This window comes from Conger conger, chromosome 9 (genome assembly GCF_963514075.1).
Source record: "Conger conger chromosome 9, fConCon1.1, whole genome shotgun sequence".
NCBI lineage: Eukaryota > Metazoa > Chordata > Actinopteri > Anguilliformes > Congridae > Conger > Conger conger.
The window spans coordinates 27,009,214-27,024,237 of NC_083768.1; the positions used below are offsets into that span (position 1 = coordinate 27,009,214).

Genomic DNA, 15,024 nt, shown 5'->3' on the forward strand with positions numbered 1-15,024 from the left:
ACTAAGGGAGGATTGTGGAAAAAGGTTCCTCAGACATAAATTAGCTTCTTCACGAGTAGGGCTTAACCCTGTAATCCTCCAGGTTACAACACTGACTGACTGTTTTAGAGTGGTGTGCAGTCTGCCAGAGTTAAACCAAAGCTTCTTCTTGTATCAGCTCCAGGGTTGCTCCTCTAGCCTCTGTGTGATCCAGTGAACCAGCCTTAACACTTCACAAAGTACAGGAGCACTATTGGCCCTTTCTTTGAGAAGGAAATTTTAATGGCCTAATGTGGTTAAAAAAATACTCCTATTTTAAAAGAATGTGACACGCACACATCCATCCGATTATCCACCGATTAACAGTCTATAACATCATCATCATCTGTTAATGCTTAACTAATTGTATGTTTATCTTATGGTTTGCTATTGTATAAATATTAATGTTTTACTTTAGTTAGGAGTTAAGATATACATGAACTAATGACAAGTGAATTTAATGCCAATGCATGTGACCTTATTGTAAAGTGTTACCAGTGCTAAAACTAGCACAACAGCATCTTTGAGTATTCTTAGTGGGAAGCATAATAACCATTTCTGTATGTATTGGCATCAATTACTTTTGGATTAAAATACTAGTTTGACTGGTGTATTGGAACCTGTGCAATACTCTCAGTGCAAAACCTGTGGTTTCCCCAGGGAAGATCAGTGGAGCACAGAAAACTATTTGAATACATTTGCGACAGACCAACCTTATTTTCAAACCAACCCTTCACCAAGCACCACCCCTGTCAAGCTTTCTGTGTGCAACAAAGCAAACAAGACACTCTCAACTATGAAAGCATGCTTACAGAAGGAAATATTTAACTTGCAATTAACTTGAGAATAGGGCTGGCCTGTCGCAAATGCTGGGGCAATTTTTTGATCCCAGTCCATTACTGGCAAAAATAGGGCCGGTCAGTGTCAAATGCCAAGGCTGTTTTCTGATCCCAGTCCGTCATTGATGGCACAATTTGTGTTGCTTTGGCTCTGTATTGAAAATATATTTGAAATGATACAATGCTTATGAGGTTAAAATTCAGTTTGTTAGCTGGTAAAAAAAGTTAAAATGAGGCAAAGTGTGCAGAAGCCAGTCTGTAAATGACATGAAACAGGAAGTAACAATGGCAGCAAATACGGTGGTGCAGGTATTAAGATGTGCTAGAATGATTGGATATGAGATTTCCTGTCAAAGTCAAGAAGCAAAATTAGTCTATGGTGTGTGATTAAACTCCATTGCAGTAATTTATTATGTATGCAGCGGACTGGATATGTAACCATGACTCCCCAAAGGTTTGTCTTTGTGGAGCTAATGTCTTATGAGTTCTTGAAAAAAAAAATCATTGTGAATATGAAATGCGTTTTTGGAACCTCAAGTCTGTAATATTACCTCGACTTTGATAAATATCTCTTCTGTTATTCCTTATTGGTGTACGTTGCCCAGTACTGTTATTGGTTTTTATTATTTCATCATTCTCCTCATTCTGTTGTCAGGCAGGAACAGGTCTCTTGTGATATTGTTTAGCAGTTGTGCATGGTGATGTAATCAGGACACATCAGCCAGGTGTGTACAGACAAAAGATACATCAAAATAATAGAATCAACGGAGCCTAATTTTCTATTCTCTGAGACCTCATCTGCAGTGATGTCACCCACATACAGTGCGTGTGGTGTAATCTCACAACTCCCGTGTGAGGAATCACTATATAGACTTGAAGAAAAAATAAAAACATGACTTATTTCCTGTATTCTGCTATGCAATGTTTGCAATTATGTACAGCGGCATATAGTAAATAGTGTAATAATGGATGATTAATGTGTCCATAGTGGTTACCTTCTTATTTTGGCTGTTATTTTTATGTTTGTCGCCTATTCCCAAGGAATTATTATTTTCAAATTGAGGGGAACACTCAGTTTCGCTTTTATACAACAACCCACATGTTTTGATCCATGCCAGGGAGGAGCTTACGTGAGCACGCTCACCTGTTCAGTCCATACATATGCGTCATTTACGTGTCTGCCCCAATATCTGAGAAAGCTTTATCTACCCCCGCGATGTTGGGCCCTTGCATCTTCTCCCCAAAATATACAGAAATATTAAGCAATGTTAAAGTGAAGCAAGTCGCATTGGCTTCTCAACTTTAACAACAAAATGCGTGAGAAAACTAAGGATTGAATATACAAGTCATATTCCTCAAGGGTGGGTACTGTCGACAAACATATCTGCTGCATGGTTGTTCACTTCATTTTTTTTTTTCATTTACATTCTCATTTAGTCAGACGTGCAGAGAATGTAGGCTCAATATTGCAAACACTTATGAACTTATCTTTGGTAACAGCAGACTTGTTTTCTTTACCGATAATATGCAAAGATTGCTGGGAAACCTGTCTGTGTATGTTGATTATTTTTTGTGCTGGTGCTGAATGTTGAAGCCAACAGTTACATTTTGAACGAAATGCATGCAGAAAACAGACTTGTAGAAGAGGTATCTATAATGTTGTCAAACCCGGATGCCTTATTTTTTAAAGCAATCACAACCATTAAGCCATTGAACCATTGCAGAACTTCTGTGTGTCCACTTGCTAATGAACTACAGCAGGCTGCTGGCAGTAGCTGGCAGACAGATATATCTAGCAACATTTATTGCTCAACTGCTGTCATTCGAGACCCGTTTTCGAACTGATGCCCTTCAAATGTGAGTAGTAAACGTGTTTTACAATGGGATTTGTGTGGAATGTTTATGGCCCCCGCTGAGATAAACTTTCAAATTAGGCATTGCAGATCAAATATCAATGTAGATTCAGCAACTGCATTGCTTATTTCTTGCCTCAAATGTTTTCAGAAACATATTTTCCTTAACGTATCACCCCTTTTCTTAATACATTACATACCCATAATAAAACGGTTACTATTGTATGGTTACATTAACCTTTTTGACTCTTCTGAAATGTAACCCTTTGAGGTTTGTTATCCTAGTGTTACTAAAACAAAGTTAGTTTATATGTTTTTACTGTATTATAATCTTAATTTAGGACTGTTTTGTGAAGTTAGGTGCATTTGTTGAAAATGAAAAATAATTAAAAAAAACCTTGTGTCAATATCTAAGTGATATTTAGTGAAGAATGCAACCCCAGTGTGCATAAAGTCTCTATGCCCCGAGGCACAAGAGATCTCCAGCACAGACACTTCAACGGTGCTACTGCTAGAAACATATACTGAAACATATTCTGAAACAGATTTGCAACCTTTCTTTCTTTGGTTGGGGTGGGGGTATGTTTGTGAATAGGAATATTGAAATAAATCAAGGGCCTATTTTATTTTTTATATTTTTTTAAATCAACAAATAAGCAAACAAAAAACAAAGCAAAAGTGACCAAACTTAACTATCCAAATACTGCTTACCTAGCCAACTAAAAATATCGAAACACAACGTAAATCACAAAGACAACAATTAAGGTTCACAGGGAGGTAGGGAGGGATGGGGAGAGGTGCTGCTTGAAGAGGTGCTTCAGGTTTGCGCTTGAAGGTGGGGAGAGATTCTACAGTTCTGACCTCAACGGGGAGTTCGTTCCACAACCGTGGAGCCAGAACAGACAGTAGTCGTGAGCGTGAGGTGGAGGTTCGGAGAGGGGGAGGTGCCAAGCGGCCTGTGAAGGCTGAACAAAGAGGTCTGGCAGGGGTGTAGGGTCTAATGATTTTTTGTAGGTAAGCTGGGGAAGACCCCTTAACTGCTTGGAAGGCTAGCACCAATGTTTTGAATTTGATGCGAGCCATGACAGGCAGCCAGTGGAGGGAAGTAAGCAGGGGGGTGACGTGTGAGTATTTGGGAAGGTTGAAGACCAGACGAGCTGCTGCATTCTGGATAAGTTGGAGGGGTCTGATGGCAGACGCTGGGAGGCCAGCCAAGAGGGAATTGCAGTAGTCCAGGCGGGACAGAACCATCGCTTGGACCAGGAGCTGGGTCGAGTAGGGGGTGAGAAAGGGGCGGATTCTCCGTATGTTGTATAGGAAGAACCTGCATGACCGGGTCACCGCCACAATGTTCTCGGAGAGGGACAGTCTGCTGTCCATAACCATGCCGAGGTTCTTTGCACTGGGTGATGGCATAAGTGTGGTATGAAGAGTTGGGTATCGTCCGCATAGCAGTGGTAGGATAGCCCATGTGCAGTGATCACAGGGCCAAGGGAACGAGTGTAAAGAGAAAAAAGAAGCGGGCCTAGGACTGAGCCCTGGGGAACTCCTGTGGCAAGGGGCCGAGGTGTCGATACCGTACCAGCCCAGGCAACCTGGAAGGAGCGACCAGAGAGGTAGGACTCAATCCAGTGCAGGGCTGTGCCACAGATGCCCGTTGCTGACAGGCCGGACAGGAGGATGGAGTGATCCACAGTGTCGAAGGCAGCAGAGAGATCTAGAAGAATGAGGACAGAGGAGAGGGAGGCTGCTCGTGCGGCATGGAGTGATTCACTGACGGAGAGGAGCGCGGGCTCTGTCAGGTGGCCCGATCTGAAGCCAGACTGATTGGGGTCTAGCAGTTTGTTGTTGGAAAAGAAAGAAGAAAGTTGACTAGAAGCGGCTTGTTCTTTTAGTAGAGGTGTGATGTGGGCCCTCTTGGAGGATGCTGGAGAACAGCCAGAAGACAGGGAGGAGTTGACAAGGGAGGTGACAAATTGGAGAATGTCAGGTGTGATAGTCTGGAGAAGAGAAGAGGGGATAGGGTCAAGGGCACAGGTTGTAGGGCGGTGGGAGAGCAGGAGTTGAGAAACATCAGAGTCTGTAAGGGGGGAGAAAGTGGAAAAGGAAGGGAGTCAGTGGGGAGTTTGGAGAAGGATTCAAGAGGGCGGAGTGAGGTGGTGACAGTGGTGGCAAAGGAAGAGGGTGAGAGGGAGTGGAGGTCACGGCAGGCTGAGGAAGGGTAGGTGGGAGGCGGGGGAGGAGGATGGGGAGGAAGAGGGAGGGAGAATGAGATGAAGTGGTGATCAGATGTATGCAGAGGGGTAACCGTGAAATCGGAGCATGAGCAGTTCCTCACAAAGACAAGGTCTAGGATATTGCCTCCTTTGTGAGTTGGAGGAGAGTGTTGCAGGGAGAGGCTGAAGGAGTGGAGTAGCAGTAGGAAGGCAGCAGCCTGGGAGGCTTCAAGGTGGATGTTGAAGTCTCCAACGAGAATCAGTGGGGTGCCATCCTCAGGGAAGGAGCTGAGAAGGGTGTCTAGCTCATCAAGGAAGCTTCCCAGGGGCCCTGGAGGACGAATCAGTACTCATATGTACCACACTACAGTATACTTTACTGTAAGTCTGCAATCAGAAGAGATACATTAGGAAGACCTCCAATGTGCTGCATGGTATAGAGCAGTGGAGGCTGGTGACTTCCAGAATTGAGGAGGCCATTTTTTTCCGCTTGCTCACTTCACTCGCGATGGAATGTTCCCTGTTCTCTTATCTGTCTTTGTGCTGGCCAAAGGCATACTATTTGGAGTGTAAGCTACAGTCAGAAAGTTCTGGCTGATGAAATTCATTGTGCAGAGCTTAGCCTTGTGCCTTCCTGAAGAAATGACATTGCTGTAAGTCTATGAGCCTGCCTGATAATTAAGCTGAGAAATGACATTTGGATGTAATATAAATGCCAAGTGAACATGTGTAAAAGGCAGGAATTTTAATTATGTAGTTAAAAACAATTTTGTTTAGCTTACATTTTTCATTCTTCTACAGCTTCAACATGTAATCACCAATTTAATCAAGTTTAGCATATAAAAAAGATAAGATAACACTTTCTTTATCATATGTAGTTTTATTCAATATATTTAATATAAAATATGTAAAAATATGGTTCCAGTTGGCTTTATCTAACGTTAACGTTATCCACTAGAGGGCAGCACTCTATTCGTATTTAGAGTGAATTTCCTCACAGAGCAACAATTCGGTAATTTGATATGGAAGATTATTAAATTGACTTGTAATAAAACGAAATGGACTACATTAAAAATAAAACTGTTCAATAAATCCCAAATGGTGTCTAACATGACCTATTGAATGTCATTCTCACTCCCTAGTATCTGGAATCTGCATATCTCCAGCCCAAGATCTCAAATTGCGCTAGAATCTCGCCGACTTCCGAGGTAGTTTTAAGCAAAAGTGTTTGGCCAAATGAGCTATAAACTCCAGGGATGATAGCCAGGGGTGTTCTCTAAATTTCCTGAAAAGCACAAGTTGAGCCACTATGGCGAGTGTTTGTTTGACTGAAGTGACTACCGAATTCTCAAAATGGCTTCTGTGTTGAATAGGAAAGGAAAGGATAGTTGATTCCAAATGAACCAGTAGCATGTGATTGGACGAACAAAATGTCAATCTTTCAGCCCTGGACACAATGCATGGTGAGGCCAGGCCTCCGTTGCCCACCCATTTTCAGTGATCTGGCCAATCACATATTGGCATGAAAAAAAATGCATTACATTGACTTCTATGAGAATCTCATTTCCTAGGGGAGGCCTGGCCTGGCCTGGCCTCCCTTAATACAAACTGATAGGGAAATCTGGCCTGTTGCTTTACAATTGCAATATTGGGTTTTAGCCATGGGAAAATTTAGATTTATGAACAAAACTAAAATAATATGAATATAAAAAATAAAAAATATGTTTTTTGTTAAAATAAATAAATAAAATAAATATATTTATTGTTTTTTTTAAATCTCTCTCTTCTCTCAAATTATTGGGGAGGCCAGGCCTCCTCCACCTCTATGGAGGAGCCTCCACTGGTATAGAGCATAAACCAACTTACATTTCTGGGAAAAAATTAGTTTTTAATATTATCGAAAATCTGTGGAGAGATCTCAAACATGCTGGACATGCAAGGAGGCCAAAGAATATTTCTGAGCTAGAGGTGGTCTGTCAGGAAGAATGTTGAAAAATTCCAAAAGCAAGAATTGAAAGACTCAAGGCTACAGGAAGCATTTACAAGCTGTTATAGTTGCTTGAGGAGGAGTTACAAAGTACTAACTGACATGGTTTCCAAACTTTTGCACAGTGCCATTTTCCTTTTCTATTATTTTGAAACTGTAAATAAATAAAATCTTGCTTTAACATTTGAAGAAATGTTTCACATTTAATTTTGTACCATTTTGAGCTCAGGTTCACTTCTGTTCACTTAGATATTAATTTCAAAAGGCTTTTTAACCAGTGGTGCCCACATGTTTGCACAGTACTGTAACTAATATATTTGGGGAATATCATATATTTCTTCAATGAAACTTGCCTGGCTCTTTCTGCCCCTCCTTATTCTGTTCCTCTTATCCTGTCCCTCTTATCTTATTAGCCAATGTCAACATTCATCTGATCGCTAACTTTTAAACCAACATTCTTCTCTCCTTTAATTTCCCTCTCCATCCCAGGGGACTGAACATTAGATAAGTCGTTTTCCCCCTGCGAGCTGCTAACCTCCTCTTTTCCTTATCACACTTTCTGTGTCATTCCAATGGCTTCCTGTCCCACCAAGGGACCATGTCACCTGTCAGCCCGCTACCCTCTGCTTCATCCTCTGACCTCAGGCCACTCCTCAGTGGATTCCTCCCTCGTTATGTCTCATTTAGATGTGTGAAAGGTATGTTTCACAGCCTGTACCTGAATGCAAAGTCAAATAGTGCATAGTATCTTCTCTTCAAACTATCCTTTAGGCTGGTCAAGAGTAAGCCTGATCAAATAAAATAAAATTAAGCCATTGTATCATCATACAACGGTCATGACTTTCCATTTTAAAATATAAATACACTGCAAAGTGTATTAATTTTGGCTGTGTCTGTATGTCTGTACCAAACGGTGGCTGTAATAATGTTTACTACTCAAAGCTGAATGTTGAATTGATGAAGGTCTACAGATTCTGTTTCTCCCTCAGTTTTGTTTTGTATGGTTTCACTTCAAATTGCAATTAAAATATACATGGTAGAAAAATGGTAGAATAAATGTTCCCATTCATATTGAGATATTTCTCTTGACGTTTTCTGTAGCGATTAAGGGTAATAATAACTGAACACCAGCAGTGTCAAAGCAAGCTCTTCTATGTTCAAGGCAGATTTTTTGCCTTGAATTTTATTTTCACTGTAGGAGAACTATGTGTCTTGAATCTCTCAAATGATCATTGTAATAGTGGCATTGACCTATAAAAATGAAATCAAAGTGGATCAAAATATACAAGACAAATTTGAAAAGTTTTCAGGGGAAACAAATAGAAGAAACCACATGGTCCCCGAGTACAGCACAGCAGGGGGAAAATATCCACTGTTATATCCAGAAATGTCTAAAAGGTTTTGTCACTTGGGGATAGAGGGCCAGATCCTGGCTCAATACAAGTGCACTTGAATTTGTGGGGATATGATATATGTACGCTTGGTGTGGAGTTTTGCTGAAAAGAATGTGCATCCCGTTCAATTATGAATTAGGCGAATCCTGGCAGGAGAATTGCATGCATTTATCAGGGTTTATCTGCCCAGCCTTTGCTCACAAATGGTGGGATAAAGAGGCTAAACTTATCCCCCAGCATACGGATAGGTTTACCCAATTTATTCACAGCTTAATGGATTATTTCTGAAGTGGACAACAATGCAGTTATATAGAACTCTGAAAAATGATTCACCAATGTCATTTGACAGTATTTGTATAGTTGGCCTTTGATAGAGTAACAAACTTTTTGCAAACAATCCAGTGTCTTGTATTTTAGTTTAGTTTAGATTCTAGATGTATAAATATAGTGTGTGCCTTCAGCTGTTATAGTTCTTACAAAATACATTATAATTTGGCACTCCAGTCAATTGAAATTTGGGAAAAAAACGGATTGTATGATGTACAGCACATACTGCTAATGTAAAATGTGTATACTGCTGACTATTCTGTAATTTATGGCAACCATGCCTTGTAGGCGATGAATTGTTGTTACAAAGAAAAAAAAGAAAACAAAATGGATACTGTTTCCATCTGTAGATGGGGAATGTGCTAATTTAATTATATTCATGCAACTCAGCATGGGCCACCCATCTGGGAATTAAATGGTCACATATCTTCAGTGAGGATTTTCCTATCTCAGATGTGCCTAAGCACCGCATAGTTCCTGAAGTCAGGATTGGGTCACTGACTTTTACTGACATACATGCTGAGCACCTTTGGCAGTAATACTCAAAGCTAACTAGAGGAAGATAGAGGGTGAGTAGGGCAGGAAAACATCAGCGAATGAACACTGCCAGTTGTTGTTTCATTTAGGAATGAAAGCTGATTAACATCCAGAGCTTTCCAGAAGTGATAATTGCCTCTTTAATTAAGGAGATACAAATGTCCTTGGAGGCTTAGTTATGCTTTTTATCAGAATTGAAATATTCTTTCCTTTGTGGTGTTTAAACTTCTAGTCTTACTTCCCTTGAAATAACTAGTTTTTTCCCCAAACCTGTTAAATACAAAATTTTCTTTAAAAAAGCCGGGCAGTCGAGTTATTTCATATTGTTTGCTTTACTGAGACAGGGAATAAGCAAAAGAGAGTTTAAGAGAGTGGTCTCAAACTCAGTGCCATGGAGGGCTATGAAACAGTCAGTACTATGAAACAGTCAGTAAGTACCATATGTACAGTGGGGTGCAGAAATGTGGACACCCCAGGTTTAAATGTCTGTTACAATGAATCTGTAAGTGATGGAAAGCAAGCCTGAGTTGAGACCTTTTTGCAAATTTTAAAGCAAGATTGCTTTTTATTTAAATTTTTACTGTTTATAAATGATTAAAAAAAGGAGAAGGGCCTTGTGCAAAAGCTTGGGAACCCTTTTGGAGTATTTGTTGTTACTTTTTAAAAAGATGATTACTAAAGCCCAGACCCAGGTGATTTACTGGTTAGGGCTTCAATGAGTCAGGTGAATATAAACTTTTTATTCTGAAGTAAATCCATGACTTCTAACATGGCTGTATGAAGAATGAAGATGGTTCATTTCCACCAAGGAGAAGGCTACAAAAAACTAATTGTATCAAGCTGCCTATTTCCACAAAATAGATGGCCTAAGACCTGGTGAGAAATGTTCAGTAGAACCCACACATCACTGCAAAAGAGCTGCAAAAAAGAGTAGCATACACAGGTTTAGCTGTTCACAGGACAACAATATAACCTACTTTAAACAATAAATACCTACATGGCCTGAAAGAAGTCTTTCCTACGACCGCAATACAAAATTCCGCATCTGAAGTATGCAAAAGAAAACATTGAGAAGCTTAAAGCCTTTTGGAACCACCAAAGAGGGTAATTTTTGGAGAAAAAAGGGGTGAAGTCTTTGTCTAGAAGGACACCTTCCCAACTGTTATGCATGTGCTGGATCCATTATGCTTTAGTGTTGTGTGGCAGCTGGGGGCACAAGCAATATTGTGCGAGTGGAAGGAAGACTAGATTCCACCAAATATCAAGAAATTCTAGAGACTAATAAGGTCAGTCCAGACATTGAAGTTGATGAGAGGTTGGGTTTTCCAGCAAGACAATGATCCAAAGCATACCTCAAAATCAACCATGAAGTATCTCCTGGAAAGGCCACCACAGTCCCCAGATTTGAATATTATTTAAAATCTGTGGAGAGAGCTCAAACATACTGGACATGCTGAGCTAGAGGTTTTCTGCCAGGAAGAATGGGGAAAAATTGAAAGACCAAAGCGAAAATTGAAAGACTTAACAGGAAGTGATTGCAAGCTGTTACCCAAGGTGAAGTTACAAAGTACTAGCTGACAGGGCCTTTTTCCTTTTTTCATTATTTTTAAACTGCAGAAAAATTTAATGAAGTAATTTTGCTTAAAATTCAGAAATGTGTCATCTTTAACTCTGCAAATCAAAATAGTTGCCTAATAAGTACCAGGTATTTACACAGTCAGTAATAGGTAATTAACAGGCTGTAAAATAAAGCGTTACCAAAAATTCTAACTCATCACAAATGCTATTCTGTTTCAGGTAACGACGTGGGACTGGACCAGGGCAGAAAAAAGCTTCACTGTGTATGAAATCATGTGCAAAATTTTAAAGGTAAGGCCACACTGTTCATATTTCATGTGCTTGTCCATGCAAATACATTTATTTGAGTGTTTGTGCATGTTTGTTTTAAATGCTGTACTCCAACACATTATTTTTAGTCCCTCTCAGAGCCAAATACTTTATTACTGACAGCATGAATAAGCAGCTAGTGCACATGTAGGCTAGTTATGAGATGAATCCCCAAAAGGGTAAGAATGTTTATTTTATTTTTTCTGGATAATACAGTCTTATTGTCTCCCAAAGGCAACAATTATTGTGTAATGCAGTGTGCTGAGTGTTGGACTGTAGGAGGAATGTTAATGTTTGAGTTCACTTACATTTTATGTAACTTCAGTCATAGAAGGCTAAAATACCAGGAAGCACACTAAAAATCAGTTTTCTTCATTAGAAAACAAACTTTTTACCCCCAGGTGCCTGGGAGATAGCAGCAGACACTAGATTTTAATAAAAAAAATAAGGGTTTATTTTCTAAAATAAACTCTGGCAGTGAGATTGACCTGAATAAACACAGTTTTCAATTTCTCCCACTCATCCAGGACAAATCAGTTTTGTGCATTTTGATCCTGTCTTTTAATTTATTCAATTTCTTGGCATTCTTTTAAAGTAGGCCCTGAACTACATCATATTTCCACTTCTCAGTTCAGAGTTCAGAGTTCAGATTAATACAGGTAAACTTAGCGGAGACATTTTCTTAAGCAATGACACTTCTACACAGTAAAATCCAGTGTCAATTCAGTTCTAACAGAGTGCATATGAGTCCAGTTGGCATTCAGTTTATACATATATTGAATCAAATTAAATATATTTTAAATTAAACAATAACCATAGTCAATGTTGGGCGACATTAGAACGTTCATGAACATTCAAGCAACGGAGTATAATTGATTTAACACTGTGTTTACTTACAGTATATACATAACTCATGTATTGTTGGGATTGGCTAAGCAGGAATTCCAGGGCCTCTGAGCTGAGCTCATGGATGGACCTCCATGGGCTGGTATCAGATTGAGAATGCGCCAGTGCTGGCTATGTCCAACAGCTCACTGTGTGTTGTAAATATGCAGCACTTGCTCACATCATGCATGTGTAGCACCTGCTGGTCAATCGGATGGCCGCAGGTCCTTCTGTTAATCTACATGTGAATTGTCCTCCTCATATATTTGTGCAAGCCTGAACTGATGTGTGATGATGTAAACAGCTGCTGCCAGCACAATGACAGCACTTGCTTTTCTACTAGATCTATAGTGGAGGCTGTAGAAATGAGCGCTGATACATGCATACAATACAATAATAAAAATGAGCTCTGAGCTTCTCAAAGATATAATGGCTGGGTGTCAGGTCTAGTTTTCAGCCTCTTTGTCCAATTGTGGCAATTCAGAATGGCATTTGTTTGGCTTCAGTCGAGGCATGTTGAAATGTTTTATGTTACATACCATAATGTTTATTGTGTATTGGAGTGTTTCAACTGAGGCAATTACTTTTTAACCTTTTCTCTTTCTATGTATGTATTGTGCATATATACTGTACATACACATGCCATCAATGGCATGCAAGTGCTGTTGTCACTGTGATAATAATACTGTAATAATAATAATAATAATAATGGGAATCTGTGGACAATGAATAACGTGATCACAGCTTGTGTAAAAAAAATGAAACAAACCAAATAAATTAAAATAATAAAAATGGAGAAAAAGGATGAATAACTTCATGAAAGGCAGTTTATTACAAATTACCTTTCAGCTGAGACTTAAAATTAGCAATGCCAACTTGACATCAGTTTATAGTACATCCTTCAGATTTTCTTTGTTTAAAATCCAAAAACATATTGCTGATGGAGACAAAAAAGTATCTTTATTTCTCATCTAAAACGATGAAGTAAAATCAGTTTCCAAGGTCAGAGGTTTTTACAGTTAGATAAAATACTATGTTGTTCAAACTCTCAGAAGAGCCACAGTATGTGGTGTATCTCAATTTGGAATGTGTTCCTACTGCAAATATATATTCTAGCATCTGAGGGATGATGGCAAGAATGGCAAGAATCTGAAGAACAAGTCTTCACTTGACACTGGATGGCATGCAGAGTGGAGATGAGGGCCTGCCTGTGTCATTTATTGTGACATACAGTATCTGGATTATTTCTGTCTATTTATATTGCATTGAAACCATTGTTCCAGAAATACATACACTTGTAGAGATCATCCATGATACTATAAAGGAGCATGTGTGTAAAGGAGTTGCTTGGCCATTTAAAATAATTACTATGTACTTTTGCCCAGGCTACATGTATATGATATGCATAAAGGCTTGGTTCTAGAATCTGTCAACATTTGTCTTGAACTATGATTCCTCCAAACACAGTAGAACCTCAGAGATGCAAACCTCTAAGTTTTGGAATCATCACCACTCAACCGTTCAGGGCATGAACCCAGAAGTAGAATACAGAAAAAGACAGTCACTGTTATGTGCACTGACCTGAGAGAAATTCAGTGCACTGAGTCACTAGTCTAATGGGATGGGTGGGCTTAATTTCCCTGACAGGTTTTCAAAAGACGGGAGGGAGAGTTGAAATTTCATGTCACATTTTTGCAGTTGCATCCAACTTGAACCTGTACTTCGATTCAATACAGACAATTCCGCTTTATCCAGCCTCACACAGACACATGCAAATTGAAGCATTTTTAATACATGCAAAGGAACATCTGGGTATCCTTTCTTACCAATGTACCAAAACTACTTGAATGTGACCCCTGAATGCATTCTGTGTATGATTCTATTACGGCCATGCATGGATATGTCCAAATCTGAGATTCAGGATTCTGGATTCTGCCTTCATTTGGAGTGATATGATGACTAGGTGATGATCCTTTAGGGTCATATATGGCCCCAGTCAAAACGACACATTCCGCCTAGGCAAATTGATAAAGGAATCTTTATAAGAATCCAGATTTCTGTGAGGACAAGGTATCAAGCGATACATACCCACAGATTTATTTGGCAGGTAAAATGATGTTCTAAATGAAAATGATTATATACATGTGCAGAGGGTATATTTTAAATATTTCAATTATAAGCAGATGGCACAATAGAGTGTGGGGAAAACATACAATTCTGGACTCTAGCATGAAGTAGGGGACGTCTGTGGCTCAGTGGCTGTAGAAGCAGCAAAATCAGAGCTTGTGAATAGTATCACTGATTCCCCTGGCTGAGTTAACAAATAAATATCAGAGAACAGTGTCATATGACATTCAAAGGTTAACAGGGTTAAGACGATCAGTCATCACTTGAGTTAAACACTTATAAAGGGTGTTGCCTGACACAAATGTTTGCAGTTGAGGCAAGCCTGCTTTTGAAAGGCTGTCTTCCAAACAGAAATCCTACCCTTAATGAATTGACTCATTTGTTCAATTATATGACCTGGTATGTTATTTCCCTGCATGGCTCTCTGCATACAGTTTGTTCAGTTTTGCAACATGTCTATTACACAGGTAAGGAGACACATTTTATTCGAAACACACAGAATCAGCGGCAGGCAGGGAGCTGGAAGTTGGTGGAGCGCAAACCCTTGAAATCTTTGTCATTGATTTCAACCTGTTTTAATTATTTTTCCTTGACTAACAAGCGAACCGATGATCACAGTAATTAATTGTGTGGCGACATTGGTTCAGGCCGTAAGAGCAGTCGTCTGGCAGTCGGAGGGTTGCCGGTTCCATCTCGCCCTGGGTGTATCGAAGTGTCCCTGAGAAAGAGATCTAACCCCCAAATGCTCCTGACGAGCGGGTTGGTGCCTTGCATAGCAGCTATATAAATGCCAACCATTTATCGTGTATCTTCTTCTGTTAAGTGTGTTCCTCACTCATAGTGATTAAAACATTTTAATGGATGTATTGAATTTATCATTTATAATTTAATCCACTAGCACAATGTGAAGAAGCTGTGTGTTGTTTGCCAGTTCATTTTTATGACCACTCAAGC

The 15,024-nt window shown here is 39.6% G+C and overlaps 1 protein-coding gene across 1 annotated transcript in view; it reads left to right on the forward strand.

Annotated features, from left to right (window-relative positions):
- The window catches only part of sntg1 (syntrophin, gamma 1), a 72,397-nt gene that overhangs the window by 42,796 nt on the left and 14,577 nt on the right, over positions 1–15,024 (forward strand). Inside the window, exon 13 of the mRNA XM_061255740.1 lies at positions 10,969–11,040. Within this exon, the coding sequence (XP_061111724.1) occupies positions 10,969–11,040 (72 nt within the window). The remainder of the gene's footprint in view (positions 1–10,968; positions 11,041–15,024) is intronic.